The sequence below is a fragment of the Gobius niger genome (genome assembly GCF_951799975.1).
Source record: "Gobius niger genome assembly, chromosome: 13".
Classification (NCBI taxonomy): domain Eukaryota; kingdom Metazoa; phylum Chordata; class Actinopteri; order Gobiiformes; family Gobiidae; genus Gobius; species Gobius niger.
The window spans coordinates 33,507,013-33,529,641 of record NC_136864.1 but is presented as its reverse complement, the minus strand read 5'-3'; the positions used below and the strand labels follow the sequence as shown (position 1 = coordinate 33,529,641).

The 22,629-nt window shown below is 43.2% G+C and overlaps 1 protein-coding gene across 2 annotated transcripts in view; it reads right to left on the bottom strand.

Moving 5' to 3' along the window:
- Positions 1-3,355: 3,355 nt before the first annotated feature.
- Positions 3,356-22,629, bottom strand: part of LOC306973224 (cadherin-12-like) — a 129,698-nt gene continuing 110,424 nt past the window's right edge. For both annotated transcript variants that reach the window (XM_079570116.1, XM_079570117.1), the window contains exons 10-13: positions 19,837-19,958; positions 19,414-19,528; positions 16,121-16,372; positions 3,356-4,296 (exon numbers count right to left, since the gene is read on the bottom strand). In XM_079570116.1, the coding sequence (XP_079426242.1) occupies positions 3,674-4,296; positions 16,121-16,372; positions 19,414-19,528; positions 19,837-19,958 (1,112 nt within the window). In that variant the 3' untranslated portion in view covers positions 3,356-3,673. The remainder of the gene's footprint in view (positions 4,297-16,120; positions 16,373-19,413; positions 19,529-19,836; positions 19,959-22,629) is intronic.

Below are 22,629 nucleotides of genomic sequence, written 5' to 3'. Positions count from 1 at the left end.
GAGCTCTATTTCTTCTTCTTCCACCGGTCACTCAGGCTGACCAGCTTGTTCACATTTTCTGGTGACAAACTAGATGTACTTCGTCTCGTGCTTCACAGCTAGAAGGTCCTGAGTTCGATTCCCACCAGGGATGGGGCCTTTCTGTGTGGAGTTTGCATGTTCTATGGGAAAGAAAAAGGATCTCTCTGCTGATGAAAAGCGTAAAATAGTTGAATGCCTTGGTCTAGGTATGAAAACCTTCGATATTTCATGAAAGATTAAGTGTAATCATCATACTGATAGGAGATTTGTGGATGATTCAGACACACTCCGTTTTGTGCAGATAATGGCACAATATGGACGGTTTCTGCCAGACAAACACATCAGATTAGGAGAACAGATGCCACAAAGCAGCATTCAGGTATTTGAAGCTGCTGGTGCCTCTGGAGTCTCCCGAACATCAAGGTGTAGGACCCTCCAGAGGCTGCAGTTGTGCATAAACCTTCTATCCGGGCCTCCCCTAAACTGTTAATGGAAGCTGATGAACAGAAACGGTTACCAAGACACCACAACAGTGTTTCCTTAACTTTGCGAAAGGAGTGAAACAGCGCCCCCAATTTGACGCTGGTGGCCCAAAACTGTACTGCATCCATATTTACCATTGAGCATGAATGGGAGAGAGTTAGTATTAACCAGAGCGTCGCAAAAGAACGTAATTGTTTCGGCGGGCCAAATTTGTCACATGGGTCATAGCAATTCTCACAAAAAATAAAACTCTTTGGAGCCGTTAAAAGGGCTGGTACTACAGCAACGTCAGCTCCCAGCCATGAGGACCAAAGAGAAGCACGATCCTCGCCCATTGGATCAACCGTCCTACCATCTTAAAGAACGCAACTCTGCTGCACTTGTATCTTTTCCACCAACGCGGATCGAATGAAGCCAAGGGAGAAAGCTAAAAATGCACCTCAAATGATTTATTCTGATATTCTTTGGCTAAGTCAGGGTCCAGAGAGCGAGGTTTCACGTGCTGACCAGTAAACAGCACGTGTGTTTTCCTCAGTGTGTAATAAAAGTGCAGAGAATAACATCCATGTGCTAAACACACAATGAAAGAACAACATAGAAACCACTTCAAATCTTTTCCAACATTTTTTTTAATTAAATAACATGAAAATATGTAAACATGTGTAACCTCAGGCACTTGGAGGAGCTGACCGCGTTCCCTTCCATGTGCCGTAGATCTAAGAGTCCTCTAGCCCTATGAAACATCCTTCTACACCGGCCTGGAGACCAGTCACAGTCCAAGGCCTAACTACCATGTATGCTCACTCATCTACTCCTTCACAGCAGTGCTTCTGAAACAGTGGTGTGTTGGATGGTAGTCAGGGGGGAACCTAAATATGAGAAGAAAAAATGTATTGAGACTTTTCCTCAATTTTATGTTCACATAGAAATCGGGCATTTTTCCATACATTGATTTATTTTGTTGATATATTAGTTACTAAAGTTTGCTCAGAGGAGATTTTGAATGTCTGCTTTTTTGAAGACGCTATTTATTAGTGAAAGAAATCTGTACAGATAAATAAATAAATAAAAGATCCTTGTTTTTGGGTTCAAAGCTGAATAAGTGAGGCATGAACTGAAAAATCCTTTGAAAAAAGTAAAAAATGAAAAGAAATGATACATTATTCAGTCTAAGCCTGGAGAGTGTGGAGTCTATGGGAGATACAAAGTGCAGATGTTGTTGCGTGACGCAATGAAAACCTCATTTGGAGAAAACTGTCCCTACACTGTCCCAGTCTGCACAAAGGAAATGACCATTTTTGGATTACAGTGCATTGCCGAGAACATTCTGTGCTTCACGTAGACACCAAACATGGTAAATGGTAAATGGTCTCAACTTATATAGCGCTTTTCCACCTACATTAGGCACTCAAAGCGCTTTACAGCAAGGATCCACTCACCCATTCATACTCTCATTCATACACCAATGTACGCAGACACTGGGGGCAATGTGGGTGAAGTGTCTTGCCCAAGGACACAACGACAATGTGCACTTTCAGGAGGTGGGAACATCTATTTGTGAATAGATTTGCGTGGTTAACATGGCGGCGTGTGGCCATGTTGTTGGTGATTCCTGATATTGCTGGTGTGTTCATCGTCGTAAATAGACATGGCGTGTGATCCGAATGTATCCAACCTTTTCAGATGTGTGTGGCACGTTAAAATGGACATATCATGAGCATTTCAGCCTTGAAAGCAATATTTCAGGTATCTCTGTATTGATGTAGCTATTATGTTTAAGATTAAGCTAATGGCGCCTGACCTGTTTCTCATTGTTCAGAATTAATGCCGCGCGCCAACTAGAGCCAAGCTAATACTCGTTTACCATCCGTCTTGTTGCCAAGAGTTTCTTGAACTGTTGTTGCTAGACATTATCTGGAACATCTGTCATGTTTAGTGCTGCAGGAAGTGTTTAGTAGCTCAGAGCCTTGACGCTTCAGTCGATTTGTTGTTGTCTCTGAGCACACGGTAGGGCTGCACCATTTTGACATAAGTGCAATTTTTGTGACAAATCTCGCAAATGGAATCACAATCTCAATATGATTGCGATTCGATTTGCGTTTTTTTATATTTTGTGTATAGCCCATGTTTTATTTTTCATGCATTTGAACATCTAGATGCAGATACATTTATAAAACTGCTATTAAACATTATGGTGCTCGGTTATTACATTTCAGCTTCATGTTGCAACCAGATGCAAATCTGCGAGAGGCAGAGGTGTCAGAAAAACATGCTTAGTTTTAATCATACTCTCATAAATGTGTCGCTCTCTCACACTTTCTGCCTATTCAGCAACATGAATGCACACATCATTTGTTCTGTAAACTAATGATGATTCCGTGACACAACCCGACCTGCTCCATGTGTGTTCTTAGCGATGAGAATAGTTTGCTGGTTGGATGGTACGAGACACATGTGAAGCTTGTTTTCCAAGACTGCAGCAAAGACAACTGGATTCTCCTGCAGCCGAGGCTCGATAATTCTGATTGGTAAACATGTCCATAACTCAAGGCAGGCAGAAGAAAAACCCTCAGTGCCTTGAGGTTAGGTAATAGCAGCAGCTAACACCTCAATTTCTATTCGATAAAGGTTAGTCGTGCAGCCCTAGCACACGGGACATCGCGGCTTCAATATATCTATGCTGGAGAATAATGACTTTTATGTTTCCCCATAGCTGCGGGGGAGACAAAGCCACTGCAGCCTCTCTCTCTTCCACAGCAGAAGCAGACCCCAGACTGGACAGATTTGAATCATAACTGGACGTAATAAGAGGACAACTTACCAAGAGCATCTAGTACCTAGTGCCATTTACTCCGATGTCCTACAGCACCCTGGTGCCGCAATAGTGAACCGTGATAAACTCCACTGCTTGCCGGAGTTTGTAAACTTTGGCTAAGGCGACGGGGCTTTTGCAAAAGATCAATTAACAGTGCTACAAGGAAAGCTGTTGAGCTAACTGTAGCTCCAGCGCTACAGAAAACCCTCAAAGAGCCGGAAAGAAGGACGAGTAACCATACATTAATAAAATAGACCTTGATCATGAACATATTTTCTCAAACAGTACCAAATTGCATACAAAAGTAGACTATCTTCGTGTATTGTCCGTGTTGGTCCCAGAGGTCAGGCGGTCTCAGCTGTCCTCGGTTGACGCTGGTGGCTGCGCGTCCATAATGCTAGCTAGCGTCTTGAACGGTTGTCCCCAGTCTCCGAGCGAGCTAAAATCACCCATGTCCTCCATTACCCACGACTCCTCGATGGAACTCAGCGACCCGGCCTCCGACCCCTCCCCCTCATACGCGTACGTCGCCAGCGAATCGTACGCCGGCGCTGCATGTTGCCCCTCCCCGAGTCTCTGCTCGATGAAACTCCTGATAATTTCCGCGTTGTCCCCCGTAGCAGCGCCCGCTTTCCCTCTCCGAAGAGTCGCGGCCTTGTTCGCCGCCGATATGGCGCAGGCGGTTTGCCGGTGGATGTCGGGAGAGCGGATGCTGTCAGTTTCGCGGGAGCTGAGGTGGAGTAGGACCCCGCTACCGTAGCAGGGGCGGTCCTTCCGTGAGCTGGAGGCGGAGCTCTGGAGGCTGGTGCGCTGCGATTGGCTGGTGCGTAGCGTTCCCATGTCGTAGGCGTGGGTGTCCTGTTCGCCCCCGCCCTCGTCGTTGTAGTGGATGACGTTGTCGCGGATGTCCTCTTTGGAAGTCATCAGGGCTTCTTTCTCCTTGTGACGCCGCTGGGACATGTACAGGGCGGCCATGACTGCAACACACACACATGGGTTACGGTTTAGGATTGTTCAAATCCCTCCTTCAGGCCAGCATGATTAGCATTTCTGCTTCATTATTCCTTCCTCCTGCCTGATTAACCAGAACTAATTTGTACGTTCAATGAAGGTTCTTAAGTCATCTTCTGTACTCTGAACTCCTCCCATTGGTCTATATCTGAGCTGCGGGCTGAGCTGACATGAGTGTACTGACGAAGCCTTTTGGATGAGAGGCGAAGCGTCTGACACTTCAGCGACAGAGTACATAAAGATGACTCAAGAACCTTCATTGAAGACACCAGAACAAAGTAACATTTTGACATATTAAAGAACCTTAAAGAAGAAATCCATTGGTGGAATAACCTGGTCATTCAGGATGTTCAGGTCGCCAGTTCATCTCATTCTTTGGGCACATACACAGCGTTCCAAATTATTATGCAAATTGTATTTTTGTGTCAAAAAGGTAAAAAAAAATAATAATAATGAAACTCATGGATGGTGTCGTGTCTCGGGGCTCTATGAATCACTGACATTAATCTCAGAGACCTGGGATGATTAGTTTTCAGGTTAAACCCAATTAAGGGAAAAACTACTGAAAAAGGATGTTCCACTTTATTAAGCAGATCATCATTTTCAAACAATATGATAAAGAAAAAGGGTCTCTCTGCTGATGAAAAGCGTGAAATAGTTGAATGCCTTGGTCTCGGTATGAAAACCTACAAACACATCAGATTAAGAGAACAGATGCTACAAAGCAGCAGACAGGTATTTGAAGCAGCTGGTGCCTCTGGAGTCTCCTGAACATGAAGGTGTCGGACCCTCCAGAGGCTGCAGTTGTGCATAAACCTTCTATCCGGCCTCCCCTAAACGGTTAATTGAAGCTGAAGAACAGAAACGGCTGCAGTGGCTCAGAAATACATGAGACTCATTTTCAAACAGTCTTGTTCACTGATGAGGCCGTGTGACCCTGGATGGTCAGATGGATGGAGTAGTGAATGGTTGGTGAATGACCACAATGTCCCAACAAGGCTGTGACGTCAGTAAGGAGGGGGCGGAGTCAGTAAGGAGGGGGCGGAGTCATGTTTTGGGCCAGAATCATGGTGAGAGAGCTGGTCGGCCCCTTTAGGCCCTTTTAGGATCCCTGAAGGTGTGAAAATGACCTTTGAAAAATATGTGGAGTTTCTGACTGACCACTGTCTTCTATGCTACAAAAAGAAGAGCCGTGTTTTCCCGAACAAAATCCTCTTCATCATGACAACGCACCATGTCCTGCTGTAAAGAAAACCTCTGCATCACTGGCTGCTATGGGCATAAAAGGAGAGAAACTCATGATGTGGACCCCCTCCTCCCCTGACCTCAACCCTATTGAGAACCTTTGGAGCCTCAACAAAAAAAACATCTATGAGGGTGGGAGGTAGTTTTCATCCAAACAGCAGCTCTGGGAGGTTATTCTAACATCCTGCAAAGAAATCCAAGCAGAAACTGTCCAAAAACTCACAAGTTTAATGGATTTAAGAATTTTGAAGCTGCTCTCACACAAGGGCTCCTATGGTAAAATAAAACTTGACCTGGTAATATTTTTTTGATTGAAATAGCTTTTGATTTCAGTAAATATGACCTCCTAATGCTACAAACTCAACAAATGACCATTTTCAGTTAATTACAAGCTTTAAAATGTATTGAAACGATGAGTTGCATAATAATTTGGAACAGTGGATTTTGAGTTTCTTACTATATTTATTTTTGGAAAAAAATACTGTTATCACTGGGATGTTTTTTCAACCACATATAAATGATCCTCTACCAGTTAAAGACTTGAAAATGATGCTGACTCTCATTTTAGTTGAAAAATCTCAAATCTTAGAAAAATGTCATTTGCATAATAATTTGGAACGCAGTGTAATGATGCTGCACTAAGACCTGACCGACTGCAGCAGCCCCGGATCAGAACAGGCAGTTTAATCTATTATCATTAACACTTCATGGTTAAGTATGGTGTAAACGTTTCCTTCTGATCACAAGGTCATGCCTGCGCAACAACACTGAAAGTGGGCCGATATTGTACGAAGTGGCGGCTGGTGATGTAAACATTAGGTGGGGCTGTTGTACAGTGCACACCATGTTGAGTACACATATAATACTGCTATCAGATCTACTTAAACACATTTACTGCTGCAGCTTGTCAGACTAAAAAGAAGCATTTAACCACACATCAGCAAACACCAACACAAACACTGTTACAGACAACTCTCCCTGAGAGCTTCCAAATACAGCATTAACTGCACGGACACAAGAAGTAGGGATGCACGATAATATCGGCCGCCGATAATTATCGGCATTTATCGGCATTTTGGCGCCATCCCCGATAAAGCCGCTAAGAAAAAATGTGGCCGATAATTAGGCCTGATAAATAGAAGCTCAAATGACATTGAATCTGCGGCTCCAGCTCGCTGCCTTTCTCTCGGCGGCGGCGGCGCCCACTCGTCCTGCAGCCCGGAGCTGCTGCAGACTCAGGACAGCACATTTACAGCAGCAGATATACGCTCTCCACGGCCGACTTCTGAACGGTTTTAGCTGAAAAATACCACGAGTTTTCCAGCGAAACAGCTGTGCAGGCGCTCTCCGTGAAGGAAGAGGTTTTTGACTTTTTACATCGAAGTAACTTCAACATTAGCACCGCAACAAAATGAGGAAAAGACGAGGAAATGTGAACCTCTGACCCGCTCACGTAAGTTACTGGAACAGAGCGGGGCCTAAAAACACATGTATTATCTTAGCATTTCTGATCAAATAAACACGACAGCCTCACGATTGAAGTGCTATGAACAAGAGGAGTTTTACATTGATGAAATGAGCCTCGTCACAAATGCATAAATGAGCCAGTGCAGGAGAGAGTCTTGTTTTTGTGCTGTAGTATCAGATTATTAGTCAGAATCTGTCACAGATTTGGCATCACTTCTCTCTCATGTCAGAGACGCCTCCAGACTCAGTGAAATACTGTAATACTGTCTATATTCCAGTATTGTAAATAAGAATTCATTAGTATGATGCCAACAAAAAGAAAATACTAGGAAGGAAGTAGTAGTAGTAGTAATATTCTTCTTTTTTTTTTTTTATAAGATGTGACACAGATGAGCAGAGTCAGACCTGCTCAGATGATGGAACTGTGAAAAACAGAGCTTTAGAAAAAGGTGAGACTCAAACCCAAAGTAAAACTCATTATTTGATTTATATTTATACACTTGTATATTGCTTGGTAGAGTTAATACATTTTGGGCAGAACTGTGAACTGTTACATTGAGTTCTTGTCACAAAATAAAGTGCAAATATATATACATAATTATCGGTGTCATTATCTGTTATCGGTATCGGGACATGCGGAATTATCGGTTATCGGTTAAAATTGGCATTATCGTGCATCACTAACAAGAAGGCAAAGGTTTGTAGTCAAACAGCTAACTTAACATCATTTAAGCCCCTGCATTCCAAGATGATAATATAACATAATAAGTTATGATTTCAGAGTTATTTATTTCTCTATCATTATAGAATAAGTCAACAAATAGTCGATTAAATAATAGATTTTTTGTATCTATAATGGTGCAGCTTAACGATGAATTCCTGTTTCAAATGTAATGCAGGTAAAGAGGGCCGGAGAGAGAGGAGTCACTCCCTGAATCAGCCAGAGTTGGTCTCAGCAGACTGGAGCACAGGAGTGTCTGCTAATAATACAAGAGACTGCACTCAGATCTTTTTAAATGGGACACGTGTTTCATTCTGCATTTTGTGATACCTTTTTTGAGGTCTCCAACCTTTGTGAGATGTTTGTCTCATTTTGAACATTTTCAAAATACAACAACACAAAAGAACATAGCAAAGGTTTGGTTTAGGGATTACCGAGAGGCACCTCATTTTGTTTCTTTATATGTTGTACTTTTCAAACAGGGCACTCCCAACACAACACGGGCGAACATGTTCCTTTTATGTTCCTCTCCTCGAGAGCTCGGCCCCTGCAGGCTGTCACGGTGACATTGATGCATGTCATCTCTATGTTAACGTTTCCTCTTTCAGAAAAAGCCGAGCAGCTAATAAAAAGCACACGCTGTCAAACCGTCTGTGTCGACACCCTTTCATGACTGTTTCTTTCATCACCTATAGTGCCTATACATTGCTATAGCAGGTGTCAAAGAAAATGAAAGCTCAGTGACTGAATTCTTATGTCCACGGCCCATTTTACGCACGGTCAATATTAGGTCTTCACTACATCACATAATAATCACATGTAAGCACATAATGACAGCTTATTATCTTGTGTTTATGGATTTACTAGCACATTAAACATCACATGGATCCATGTGATTCCTCCCCCTACGTGTTCCAGCCATGTCCTAATGCACATGTGTCCGGGTCCTTGACAGATGTTTAATGTGGCCCTTTAAGGAGCATGAAGGGCATGTCAAAAAAAAAAAAAAGTACGTTTCTAGTCTAGTGTTAGAGAAATAACAATGGTGTTCGAGAGGATTGATGAAGAATATGCAGCAGTCTGGATGTGTTATACAGGAGACGTTTTTTTACCATCGGTGTGGGACCCAGAGACAAGAACTCGAGACATTGCGCTAGTCCTACCATTCAAGTCTGTCTATGCGTCCACAGAAAAGGGCGTCATACTGATACACAAGCAAACATTCAGTGGCTGAGAGTCTGAGCACCACAGTCAAGGCTATGACAGAGATAGTACGACTTTACAGCTTGACCCAGTATAACAAATACTGGGTCATCCTCTAACATCTAGCCCATTCCTGTGCAGAATTATGGATTAACGAAATGACCAGTTTGCTCACTCCAGCCACTAGGGGGCAGCTTAAATTTAAAAAAGGAAAGAATTCCACACGTGTCCAGCAGAGGACGCTGACATAACATGAGATCAGGATATAAACAGCATATTACAGCCATGTGGTAAATGGTCAGTCTGCCCCAGGGTGGCTGTGGCTACAATAGTAACTTATTGCCATTGAGTGTGGAGTGAATGAAGAATGACTTAATGTAGCACTTTGAAAAACATGTGACACAGGCTGATAAAGCGCATTAAGTCTAAGATGTTGTTCTATATGAGGCCACAGTCCTTTACAACATGTGGCCCGCGACCCGCTGTGGGGGCTGAATTTCGGCCCTCGACACCCCTGTCCTAATGTGTAGAATGAGCTCAGACCTGTTCACCACAACTGTAAAATCCTGCACTGTCACTCAGAAAAGTGTTAATTTGTGTCCAAAGTGCCGTCATGCATGAGCTTAATATAGAAGCTGCAGTTACATGTAAGACCTGAGGTGGCAGCAGTGAGTATAATAATGACCAACCTAGTGATGCTGTAGCATTTGTCAAAAACAGAATGGCTGTGTATTCCTGCCATAGAGCGGAAGTCGTGACGGACACATGACGACTGGTTTAAGCCTCCAGATTCATTCGTTGTGGCCGACGTGTTTAAAACAGGCTGTGGACGTAACATAGTCAGAGTCAATGAGGTGTAAGCCTAACCCCTGAAGCGCTCCTGGATAACGTTTCTCAAAATAAAGCCAAGTCTGTTTCTCCACCGTCACCACGCGCTGTGACCAAGCTCACGACTCGGCTTTGAACTTATTCTCGCACATGGACTCACCCAACTACGATCTTACAAAAGCACGTTTGCTTCAGACCTTGGATACACGAGGACGATGATCAGAGGAGAGTGAAGAGAGAAGAGCAGCCGGGAGGCTCTATGAGTCTATGTGATGTTTCTTGTGGAGCTGGTGAACGTATACACACTGGGTATTGCCTAGACATGAAGTTAAGTTAAGAAAAGGATATATGCTCTTATATAGTATTTGTAACACAGAAAATAAGCTGCATTACTTGCTTTCATGTGATTAAAAGCCTTTATCACTTTAATCTCCTGATAAACTATATATATGATATTTTTGGAGTATTGTCTGCTGTTCCCACTTCATTTTTTGTCATTTTAGTGTATGTTGCACTAGTCTAAAACCATTTAAAACCGTGTATATACTGCCCCCTGATGGTTAAAAAGCAAGCTGCAATTTAGATTTTCTTGTGGTTGAAGTTCCTGTCAAAGCAGATCTGACGAGAAGATCATTCCCGATCACCAGCCAGCGAGGGACGAAGCGGAAGTGTAGGTTCTCAGTACTACGTCTACAAAGCATCAGGTGCAAGTGTCATGAGCACCTCGCGTTACCGTGGTGATGTCAGCTACTCGGCAATTCCCCATGTTTATTTCACGCAGCTCGCGGCGGCACTGACCATGTTTCTCCTCTGCGTTCACATTGTGATCTATTCTCTTTCACAAAAGCACTAAATAGGAACATTACATCAATGGAAGATAACATGGAAGATGATAAATTAGCCTTAGTATTATAAAACATATTTATATAAAGTAGTTCCTGTTGATGCAAATCCTCCCCTTCACTTTGTGACTGCTTTGTTTTGTGTTGTGCCTTTTCTTTCCCTCCTCTCCGTCCAGCCATGAGAGCAGATAAAGGTCAGAGTGTTTCCACGTGAGCTCCGGCGGGACAAACTCCTCTCCTGTCTGGTACCGGGTCCGTTAGACTGTCCCACACGTCCGCACGATCTCCATCGGTCCACTCAACACGGCTGACCTCGGGATGTTTGAGAACCACTTAAGTCCACGGATTTGCGTCTGGGTGCACAAGTCACATCGGATTTGGACTTTTGAACCGTCCAGAGGAAGCAACAACAAATGTCTTTATGAAAAAGGTCACGGTGCTGCAACCCCCAGACCTTCTAGTGCACATGAGGAACGACTGAAGCGCCAAAGAGGTCAGCCCGCCACAAATCACACCTGTTACAAATGAATATGGAGAAATGGCCATGAATAAGCACAGACACCACCCCAAGTGTCACATTTTGACCTTTTCTCTCTTGACTTGAATTTATTGAGTTAGACTGACTTTATTGAGCTTTTTTTTAACCATACTGTTATATTTTCTTCACATGTTCAAATTCATAATGGTGTAAAACTGAAAAGCTGTTAGATTGAAGCGTCCCAGGTGATGGTGATGTTCGTAATGAGAGGAAGTGTGAATCAGGTGCAGAGTTATTATGGAGCTATTACTAAGCAGGAAGGACTAAACCTGAAAAACAAAAAGGTAATTGAACAAAAGGCGTCAATTGCTGGTCAGATGGAGGCAGCCCTGTTGAAGAAATAAATAAATAAATATTGGGACGGGACACAGAACCGGGAATGAGATGACAGAAAACAACGTAAAATAACTGTTGAAGTCTTTAAAGAAAAATCAAGCTTAAAGCCATCAGGAATCCATCATGTTTCTGTGCTGTCATTTTCAGCAGCTGTAACCGACCTGAAGTGTCCAGAAGTACAAGGTGTTCAGAGTCATCGCCAAAGTGAGAAAAGTGTAAACACACCCACTATTGATCAAGACACATGAGCTCAAATGTTTAAACTGGTACAGGAAGGATTCATCACTGGAGATGGTTAAAGGACCCACCACTGTGATCTTTATGCTAAAGTGGGATGGAAAACCCACTGTCTGCTGTTTATTTACAAAGCTCTTCTTGGTGTCCTTCCTGATTATTTGTTAAATCTTATAAATGTCAGGTCAAATGCTGACCAGCTGAGCTCTCAGGACATTGTGACTCTTGAGTCACACTGTGTAAAGACAGAATGGGGGAATGTTTACATGTCATATTTATTGCTCTGTTTTATTGCCTTCATGTTCGGTGCAGCTTCTCTTGTGATATTGGGCTATACAAAAGCATTGATTGATTGATTGATTGAATGTCTGGAATGAGGCACAGAAAAACTTTCATGTGGATAATGCTGTGACCTTCTGTCAGTTTAAATCCCTATTAAAGGAGTATCCTCTATGTGACTGCTCTTGTTTGTAAGTTTTAAGTTCTTCTTAGTATTGTGTTAAAGTCGTAATCGTTCCACTGTTGCCTTATTGTTAACTGTGATCTACCTTGTATGTTCTAACAGGTCTCTCTTGCAAATGAGACATTGAGTCTCAAAGACCACCTGTATAAATAAAGAATAATAATGATAATGATCATTATTATGGGCTGATGGACTAATCCTCTAACACCACTGAAGGAAGGAAGTTTGGGAGTCCAGTTTCAATTCCACTTTCAACTTCAAATGGTCCAACTAACTCTTTAATGATAGCTGCACACCCAGTTCTCTCCTCCATCTTGATGGCCCTGAAGTCAGAGTAGAGCTTTATGCCCACTACTGATCATGAGCCATGAGCCCATTCATCAGTCCATCTGTCTTTAGATCATTCCTGAACCAGTCTAAACATTTGAGCCTGTGTGTCTTGTTCAATAATGTGTTTACACTTATCTCACTTTGGCCATGTCTCTGAACACCTTGTACTTCTGGACACTTCAGGTCGGTTACAGCTGCTCAAAATGACAGCACTGGTTGATAATAAGGATTCCTGATGCTTTATGCTTGATTTGTCTTCAGTCTTTGACCGTTGCTTTGCGTCCTCTCTTCTAACGACCCTGTTGGCTATTGGCAACAATATCTTTTGAAATTTATAGAGGGCTTCATCCCTCTGATCAGCTTTTAACAATTTGTGACTTTGTGTTTCAGATGTCTTTTCTTTCCCATTTTGTATTTTATAGCTATATAATAATCCTGCACTTGATTCAGACTGTTCTCCATCTAACGCTCCCCTTGGGCCACATCATCAGCAGGCATGGAGTTGCCTTCCACCACTATGCTGATGATACTCAGCTCTGTGTCAGGTTGGACCTCACATCCCCCACAAGGGCATGGATGACTGACAACTTCCTTCAGTTAAACAGCTCCAAAACAGAAGGTCTTCTCATTGGGACCCCAAACCAACTCCGATCCTCCCCCCTGACTGTTTACTCATTTGCTGCCCGTGATATTCCCTTCACACCGTCTGTTACAAACCTGGGGGTTCGATTTGACTCCCACCTATCATTTAACACCCACATCCAACATATCTGTAAAACTGCATATTCTTTCACCTCCAGAACATCTCCAAACTCCGCCCGTAACACTGAACCATTAACTCTGGACCTGAACAAATCCAGAACTAAGTCAGGCCTAAGGGATGGAAGAGTTGAGATGCACACACAACAACAACAACAGCCCAAAACAACAGTTCGACACAACTCTCAAGAACTCTCAAGAAGACTCAGAATAAAATATCACTAGCACGAGGCTAACATTTCAGTGCAGCGCTGAACTGCTGCATAACAATGGTTAAATCAGGCACACACTGGGTTCTCGTCAGCACTAAAGTTGTGAAGCTGCTCCTTAAGCGTCTGACACTTGGTTTCCTCTGAAAATATAATCAAAAGAAAGTGGGTCCAACTTTTTCACCTCTGTCTCTGCAATGTACAATATCCATTCAGAGAAGAATAAAGGAGCTGCAACACTTCTCACTGCCCACACATGAGCCCTCTGGGTGCACAGGAAGAAATGAACGCCAGGACATCGGCCCGGATGCTTTTTATTAAAGGTGCATTATGGGACTTTTGAAGTGAAAAACCTGAAACGTACTTGACCTTTTTGTGACCCAGCGGCGGTGTGAGTGGTCAGCATGGCGCCTTTACTTTCCATCACAGTGGCCTCTATGATGCTCCAGGATCAATTGCATTTGAAGTTTCTGGTGGGTTTTCACTGCTCACCAGAAAACCTATAATCTTGGAGAGTTGTAGAGGCCAATGTGCTGGAAAGTAAAGGTGCCATGCTGACCACTCATGCAGCCATTGGGTCACAAAAGTAAATTACGCACAAATATCAAGTTTTTTCCCCCCGCATAAATAGTTGCATAATGCGCCTTTAACAAAAGAAAAATAAAACAAGACAACATTAAAGGGCATTGATCGTTGCCTTTCACACATTGCTGCTCATCAACACCCTCTGAAGGGCAATACATTTACCTAAAAGTATGATTTTAAGTATATTTTATTTTGACTGTAGTTAAAATATACTTTATTTAATTTGCAAATAAGAGGCATTGTTTCCACCAGAACAAATAAGCAAATAAGGGAATATAGTGGTTAAAAGAACATGTTCATGAATGAACTCTTTGTATATATTTACAAATGTTACGGATTTCTTCTTATCAGCAGTGGCAAAATAAGGGCTTCAATTTTAAGAATTTGACTCTATGAATGTGGTATTTTCTCAAAAAAATAAACACATCGGTTGGAGCTTTTCCACGTTTTGGTCTGGATGAGAAAAATAAGTAATAACATTCTTTTCAGTAGGCAATATTTAGAAATGTGAGATTTTTGGGTAAGAAATCCCACAGTTTTTGTCCAAAAGATGGCAAACATTTGAAAAACACATTGTAAAAAAAACAGCGTACGAGCTAAAACTACATTAAATAAATAAACAGCAACATTACAGAAGCACTTATTTATAATTTTCTGGTCCTCCTTATTTTCTTGTATATTTTTCAGCGAGCTCCCTTTCAAACAGGACGGCGACAGAGGCAGCATGAAAGGCCTCAGGGTGTTGCATTTTCGCGGGGCTTACTGTCAATAAAGGAGAAGAAAAATACATACACTGACCTACATTTACAAAGCATGCTCTCTTTTTACGGTTATGAGCACGCACAAAGAGAGCCAAGGGTATGTTTTCAGATAAAGTTCCTCCATCCAGCTCAAAGAGGAGAGCTGCAGACTCAGGCCACGGTGGAGAACATGTGCGGGATGAGGCTGCCCTCTAGTGGTAAACATTACATTTACAATACAAAAAAACAGGAGTCTGTCATTTACTTCATGTCTGGGGCTTTTTACCTGCTGTTTAGTTAAACAGAAAGTCACATATTGCCCGAGCCAGGATTTTAGGAAAAGTGAGGTCAGGAAAAGGAACACCGGAATAAAGGAGCACCGGAATAAAGGAACACCGGAATAAAGGAGCACCGGAATAAAGGAGCACCGGAATAAAGGAGCACCGGAATAAAGGAGCACCGGAATAAAGGAGCACCGGAATAAAGGAACACCGGAATAAAGGAACACCGGAATAAAGGAGCACCGGAATAAAGGAGCACCGGAATAAAGGAGCACCGGAATAAAGGAGCACCGGAATAAAGGAGCACCGGAATAAAGGAACACCGGAATAAAGGAGCACCGGAATAAAGGAACGCCGGAATAAAGGAGCACCGGAATAAAGGAGCACCGGAATAAAGGAGCACCGGAATAAAGGAACACCGGAATAAAGGAACACCGGAATAAAGGAGCACCGGAATAAAGGAGCACCGGAATAAAGGAACACCGGAATAAAGGAACACCGGAATAAAGGAACACCCAGATAAAGGAACACTGGAATAAAGGAACACCGGAATAAAGGAACACCGGAATAAAGGAACACCGGAATAAAGGAACACCGGAATAAAGGAACACCCAGATAAAGGAACACTGGAATGACCACACTAATCGCATGACAGTAGATGGCCCTTCAATATGAGAATATAATAACTCCAACAACAGCAGCAGCAGCGAGGACCGTGACATTCGTCTCGCTGTTTCCTCCGGCAGGACGACTTCATCTTAAAGTTCTCTGTTGGCGTCTCCGAGGAACATGTCTTGGACGCAAGACATTCGGCCTAAAACTCCAGAGGACGTTTAGAAACCGCTTTAGAAACCATTAGATGATTTAGAAACCTTTGAACAACAGAAATGTGCGGTTTGGTGTGGATGACAGGCCCCTTTGTAGGAACATATCTCAGTTTTGTGAGACACCCCGCCCTCTCGGCTCTCTGACCGACATAGCCCCTGCACTGGGAAAGTAAGTCTCTTACCGATGAGCAGAGCCACACAGAGCAGGATGGCCATGAGCGCTCCCGTGCTCAGCCCCACTGGCAGCACCACGGCCTGGGCGGAGCAGCTGAGGAGCGCCCCGCCCGTCCTGCAGGAGCACACACGGATGGTCAGGGTGGACGTGCTGCTCTGGGCCGGGTACCCGCTGTCCTCCACCACCACAGGCAGCAGGTACTCCTCCTGGAGGTGTCTGAGGAAACCCGAGCGGCGGGTCACGATCCCGGCCGTGTTGTCTGCAGAGAGAGAACGTACTGCGTGAAAAAAACAAATCCACAAAGTACAGGTACTTTGTACAGTACAGTAAAAGTATGCAGAGAGCAGTTTAATGCATTGCGACTGTAATCCCTACCTCTCCTCAATAACACATGGAAATCAATATCATTCAGAGCTGCAATACAGGGTTTATGCCATAAACTTAAAATAAAACAAAATAAGCCATTACAATGAAAGAATATTCTACTTCCTTGAAGGTAATATGGTCCCAATGAAAAGTTTAAGACCAACTGAAAAATAGTAAAACCTGATCAAAGTTCCAAACATGACTCGGTAACGAGTAGCTCCACTGCTCATGTTTGTCGCTTTAAACAAAAGTCTGATAAAGAATTAAACAAACCTATTTCATAAATGATAAATAAAACGGTTAACATCTCTCAAGCCTTCAGTGTCTGCTCTTAAGCTGCAATAATTGATCAGTATTTGGACAAAACAATCCATATTGACATATTGAAATATTGCTAACCTCTAGTGTGCAAATTGTCTTAATCATAACAATCAGCCATATTTCACAATGCATTCTCAATGAACTCCTCCACTGAAAAACAAGTCTTCAAGTCCTCTGGCGCTAGCTTTTAGAATGCAGGTGTTTGGGGGAAACATCTGCTCTTCTACACACAGAGTTTGTCATAAATAATCCAATTAGCTCAAGCATTTGTCTGCCTCAATAAAACAGGAAAACATTCACCTTCTGACCATCGAGTGCTATTCATTCAACATTATTCCAATTGTCTCTTTGTAAAAGTCAAACAGGGACGTTTTCCTTCAAGATACTCGTGTACATCAGAAGGATTCACATTTGGCTGAAGCTGAAACTAGACTTGTCTTGTCTCACAATTTTCACCTGAAGAAGGCAATTGAATATTGTCAGAACAAAAAGGTTTAAGCTCCAAGTCCACACTGTCTAAGTCTTTATTATTCTTTACTTTGAAATCTTTACTTTTATTTGACAGTATACGTGTGGAAAACAAACCGTGAAGACCAATTTGTTCATCTCTTTTAAAGGATGCTGCATGTTGGCGTGTCTTACTGTGGACTGTCGCTGTAGTTTGTCTGTACAAACACATAAATACAGCTCAGAGATGCCGATTTATTTATAGCTTTGCTGATATCTAGATGTTGTTCATGTGGTTTAGCTTCTATGGCAACTCGCTTTGTCAAATGGAGCTTTCAGAGTCGGTAAACATGGTCAGCAAATTAGGTTTACCTATAGATTGTTACTCATAATAAAGTGGCGCAGTAACGAAGCGAGTGGATTAATGAACACTATTCAAACACTGAATCCTTTGAGCACAGAACAGGTAAGATGATCAGCTTTAGGCGATATCCACACCAACACAAACACAAACGTGTAATCACGAAGCCAGCTTAGTAAATGTGTGCGTCCACATGGGTTGACTCAGGTCTGTGAAAACTGCGCAATTCATCTTCCAGGCCTGTGTGTGGCGCTGTGACGCTAACACAGATAATCGAACAAGATGAGGGCGCATGTGCAGTAAACTGGAACGTTTACTGGAAAGGAGCAGATTGGTAAGAGCTCTTACGCCAAATCGGATGTGCGTCAGCGTCCGCCATGATAAGAAACGTCCGAATTGGGCTGTCAGTTAGGAAGGAGTTAGGAAAAGGAGCCTCAATGCTAACTATCATAGCCACTTTAGCATAGGGACCTCTGGTGCTAACTATCATAGCCACTTTAGCATAGGGACCTCTGGTGCTAACTATCATAGCCACTTTAGCATAGGGACCTCTGGTGCTAACTCACTTGTGATTAGGAGCTATGTGCCATCCCACAAGCCACTGCGCCAAATCCCCCCACCCCCCTCGCCCCCACCCTCGAGTGATTCATGCGCAACCACTGTTGATTGACAGGTCCACATTTAATAACAAAAATATGGAATAAGATTCTGCACAAGCCAAGCTTTTTAAAAGTGACAAAATCCATGTTGTCGTCACCACAGCTCAGTCACATGTCAGGGTTAAAGAGCCGCCTCAACTTTGGAGCATTTGTTTTCATTTAGAAACTTAAGCCACATGGATCATTTGCTACTGTAGCTTTATGAAACAGCTGTTGAGAGAAAATAAGGCTAATGTGATGCTCATCTGGATTTTCTTCTTTTTTTTTTTATCCTTTAAAGGAATAGGCCACCGTTTTTACATACTGAGATATGCTCTTACCTCACTTTATACGTAGTAGACGTGTTAATATATATCCGTGCTTTAGACGCAGTAACTCCTAAAGACTTCCCCGCTCACTTCCGTCAATAACCTTTAGGAGTTACTGCGCGGACGTTTTACTCCTCGTATCATTACGCCTCACAATATAGTCCCCCTTTTTATCTGCTTATAAAATCGACATGTTACATTTCTGTGTAAATATACTTTGCATGAAAACACTTCACGTAACTTTATTTAAATAGGGAACACGTGGAAGAGCTTGGTAGCTTCTATCGTGAGCTTTTTTGGAGCTATGTGACATGTGGGAGAGGCTGCGTATGTGTGAGCGCACGGACAAAGACCAGACGGGGATATATTAACTCGGCTAAAGTGAGGTAAGAGCATATCTCAGTATGTAAAAACGGTGGCCTATTCCTTTATTGTCTTTATTTGGACACATGTTGTTGCATATGTAATACAGTAGGTGGCGGCATATGCTTTTGTTTGCCTGCAGTCTGCCAATAACCTTAAACAAGAGGAACAGCAGCTGTTGGTGATGTCACTTCCCCTTCCCCTGGGTAAGGACGGTCACATTGGGAAAATGCTGCTGAAGCAAAAGTCCACTAACTGCAGAGATCTAACAGCTGACCCCATGACAAGTTTAGGATCAGGAGCTAGGGTTAGGACATAGAGGCTTTAATTTGAGGGTTAGGACACAGCCAGTGAAAATGAAAGGATTTACAATATACAGAAGAGATGAGGAGGCGGGTTTATTGTTCAGACAAAACTAAAGCAGCTAAACTGGTCTGTGAAATGTGTTCCATGTAAAAAAACGTGCGTTGCTTACTGCCGAAGTCTCTGACGGTGAAGTTGCGGTTGCGCGGGTCTTTGAGCGTCTTGAAGAAGAACCTCTGTCCCACCGGAGGCTGGTCCTGGTCCACAGCGCTCACCGTCTGGATCACCTGCAGCAGAGGATGGACACGATGACCTGGTAATCGTGACGTGACACAGCCGGAAAGTGGCCACCAGTGCTTTCCCTACAAGTGAGGAGAGTGCCTTAAACACTCACTCACATTAGGTTTTATTGTTGATAATCCTGATATGGGAAGTATGTTTAACCTAGAGGTAAACTCCCTTGTGTTCATTGGAAGTGTCCCTCCTCACTCTCACCTGTCCCTCCTCACTGTCACCTGTCCCTCCTCACTCTCACCTGTCCCTCCTCTCTCTCACCTGTCCCTCCCCTCTCTCACCTGTCCCGCCCCAGCCTCACCTGTCCCACTTTGGCGCTCTCACACACGAAGGACTCCGTCGGGACGAAGAGCTCAGGGGGAAACTCGTTGACGTCCAGGACCTCCACCAGGACGGACACTTTGGAGAACAGCAGGGGGTTGTCTGAGGAGCACAGTGCATGTTTTAAACACACAAGAGCATTTACTTAATAGTAATGTAGTTGTTTTGTTGTTTATTACGCTTTTTCTCAATCGCTTTGTCTCATTTAATTTTACATTTTGTTCAAACAAAGCATTAAGTCATTCAATTAATTTTTAATGTTGCCTTTTAATGACACAGAACATTTCATTGGTTAATAATGAAACTGCTCAGCTATCTTTGCTGTACAACCAAAATAAGACATTCGTGCTAGTGCTCTCGCTTCACAGCTAGAAGGTCCGGGTTCGATTCCCACCTGCACGGGGCCTTTCTGTGTGGAGTTTGCATGTTCTCCCCGTGTCTGCGTAGGTTTCCTCCGGGCACTCCGGTTTCCCCTACCACTAAAAACATGCACAACAGGCCAGGATGAATGATGTGAGTGATTGTATGGTGGTGGTCTGAGTGCGTCCGTTGGCGCAGACGTGTGTAGTTGCGAAAGCGCTTCTGACAGTCTCCCCCAGGGGAAACTCAAGCTGCAAACGTAGCTTTTCACCACCGAGTGTGGAGTGAATGTACAATTCGGGCGTTCTGCTCTCTCAAAATTCCACCCAATGGGGGAGCGATAAAAAAAAAACATCTGTCGTTGCCTATTTCACTTCCGGTTGATTTAATGTAATGGCGAATATGGCTACAAGCGACTGACAGGGCCTGAATTGCGTGAAAGGTTGAAGAGAAAGGGTATTTGGAGTGTGGGGAAACGAAAGGAAGCATTGTCGTTGCTAGTTGAATGAGCGGATGGTGTTTATGAAGATTTAGAAGAAGATGAGAGCGAGCAGAGCGAACGAAAACGTCTGTGTGCGAGTGAAAGACAGTGACAATGTAAATGAAGTTCAGCTGAGAGGGAAGAATGTGATGATGAATGATCTTCAACTATAGCTACACACGATCTGCACAAGGATCTCCCCAGTATTTAAGCACATATCCAGCCCATACGTCCGAATAAAGGACTGTTATTTGTGCCAGTGGACAAGGGTTATTCCAAATTAGCCCCGTTAGCTTGTTACAATCGCCTACAGCTCATTGTTGATGAAAAGTCTGCAATAAACCACAAATGATCAAGCCCGGCTCAGTGTGTGTCATCTCAAAGGCTGCTTTATATAGTTACTGCTGTATTTACGTTATTATTGCATAATACTTGTTTTCACCGGATCTATGCGCTGCTAAGGAGCTAGTTAGCTCCGGGCGAGCGGTTATCAGCTCAGCTACGGACTTATTTTTTGACATGGCTGATGTTCTCACGTTGTATCGGGCAGAGAGATAATCAGAGGCTGTCAGTGCTTTTTACTACAGTCTCCCAGGGACAGCTCACAGACTCCGGGGGCAACGGTTAGTTATCCGGCCCAGCCTTGGAGGCTTCGAGCCGGGCGGGAGACCGTACAGCGGGGCAGTGCGTGGCTAAAAGTGTCCACTGAAGGCAGGAGGGGGCGGGAGGTACGAGCCCCAAATGTAGGGAGTCGGAACAGTCGAAGTCTGCATCGTAAAATATCAGCTACAGAGTTGTATTCCTCTCTTAGCAGAAGAAGAAGCAGCAGAGCGAACGAAAACGCTCCAGCAGAACCGGAACTTGCAAAGACTATTGTTACCCATAATGCACCGCAAAATTCAGTCGCTTCCCCGCCCATCGGATGAAGTTTTGGAAGAGCAGAACGCCCGAATTGTCTCATGTAAAGCGCTTTGTGACCATGTCTGTGAAAGGCGCTATATAAATAAAGATCTTCTTCTTCTTCTTTTTGAATAAGTGAGTTATTAGTCTTTATTCATTTTGCTTTGTGTTTGGAGATTCAACACTCATTAAATGAAGCTCATATCATATATATAATCACATCATTGTTCAGTACAATAATGGTAAATTTGGCGTCTGAAAGAGCTTCTGATGGAGATGTTCATGCAAGAGTGTCAAAAAGTCATTCAATATCAAGAGACTGAGGCAGTGGCTGAAACAGGGGCTTATCAAAAGAGGACAAAATGCAAACAACATTCTTCCTCTCATTTTTCGTCACTTTCCCCTGACATCATGCTTTACTTCTGAAGACACTTTCAAGAGGCTGATGGACACTAGATTAGAGGCTATTTGATGTTAAAATCTGCTGAAATTCCCCAATCCAATGACCAGGATAAAAGTCTCCCTGAGACGAGCATCCTCCTGAGCGTCCACTAGGTGGAGCCAGAGAATAGCGCTAAATGCCTGTGAGAGTCTGCTTCTTTGAAATGGCATTTCCCTTTGCCCACATTAACTTATGATTTTTGCACTTTTACTGTAAATTCTATTATAAACCATTATAAATGTAAGCTTTAGTGAAGAGATCAACAATAAGCAACAGTCATAGTTTTACACCAGTGAAATGTAATGTAAAACTTTCACCTGGGAAAAAGAAAACCCTAATCTTCACAATAACATGTTCGATTGTTAGATTAGATACACTTCATTGTCCAACTTGTCTTCGAGTCACCATCAGTCACAAAATCACAATGAGACAAGACGGCACCGACTAAATGTTCCTCCATAGTTTATATGAGAAATGGTCATTTCAAGAGACATTTTGCCTTCCACTTTCATAGACATGGTCCTATTGTATTCACAAACAGGGTGAATGCTTCAGTGGTGAGTGCATCCCCGCAATAAAAGCACTTAACT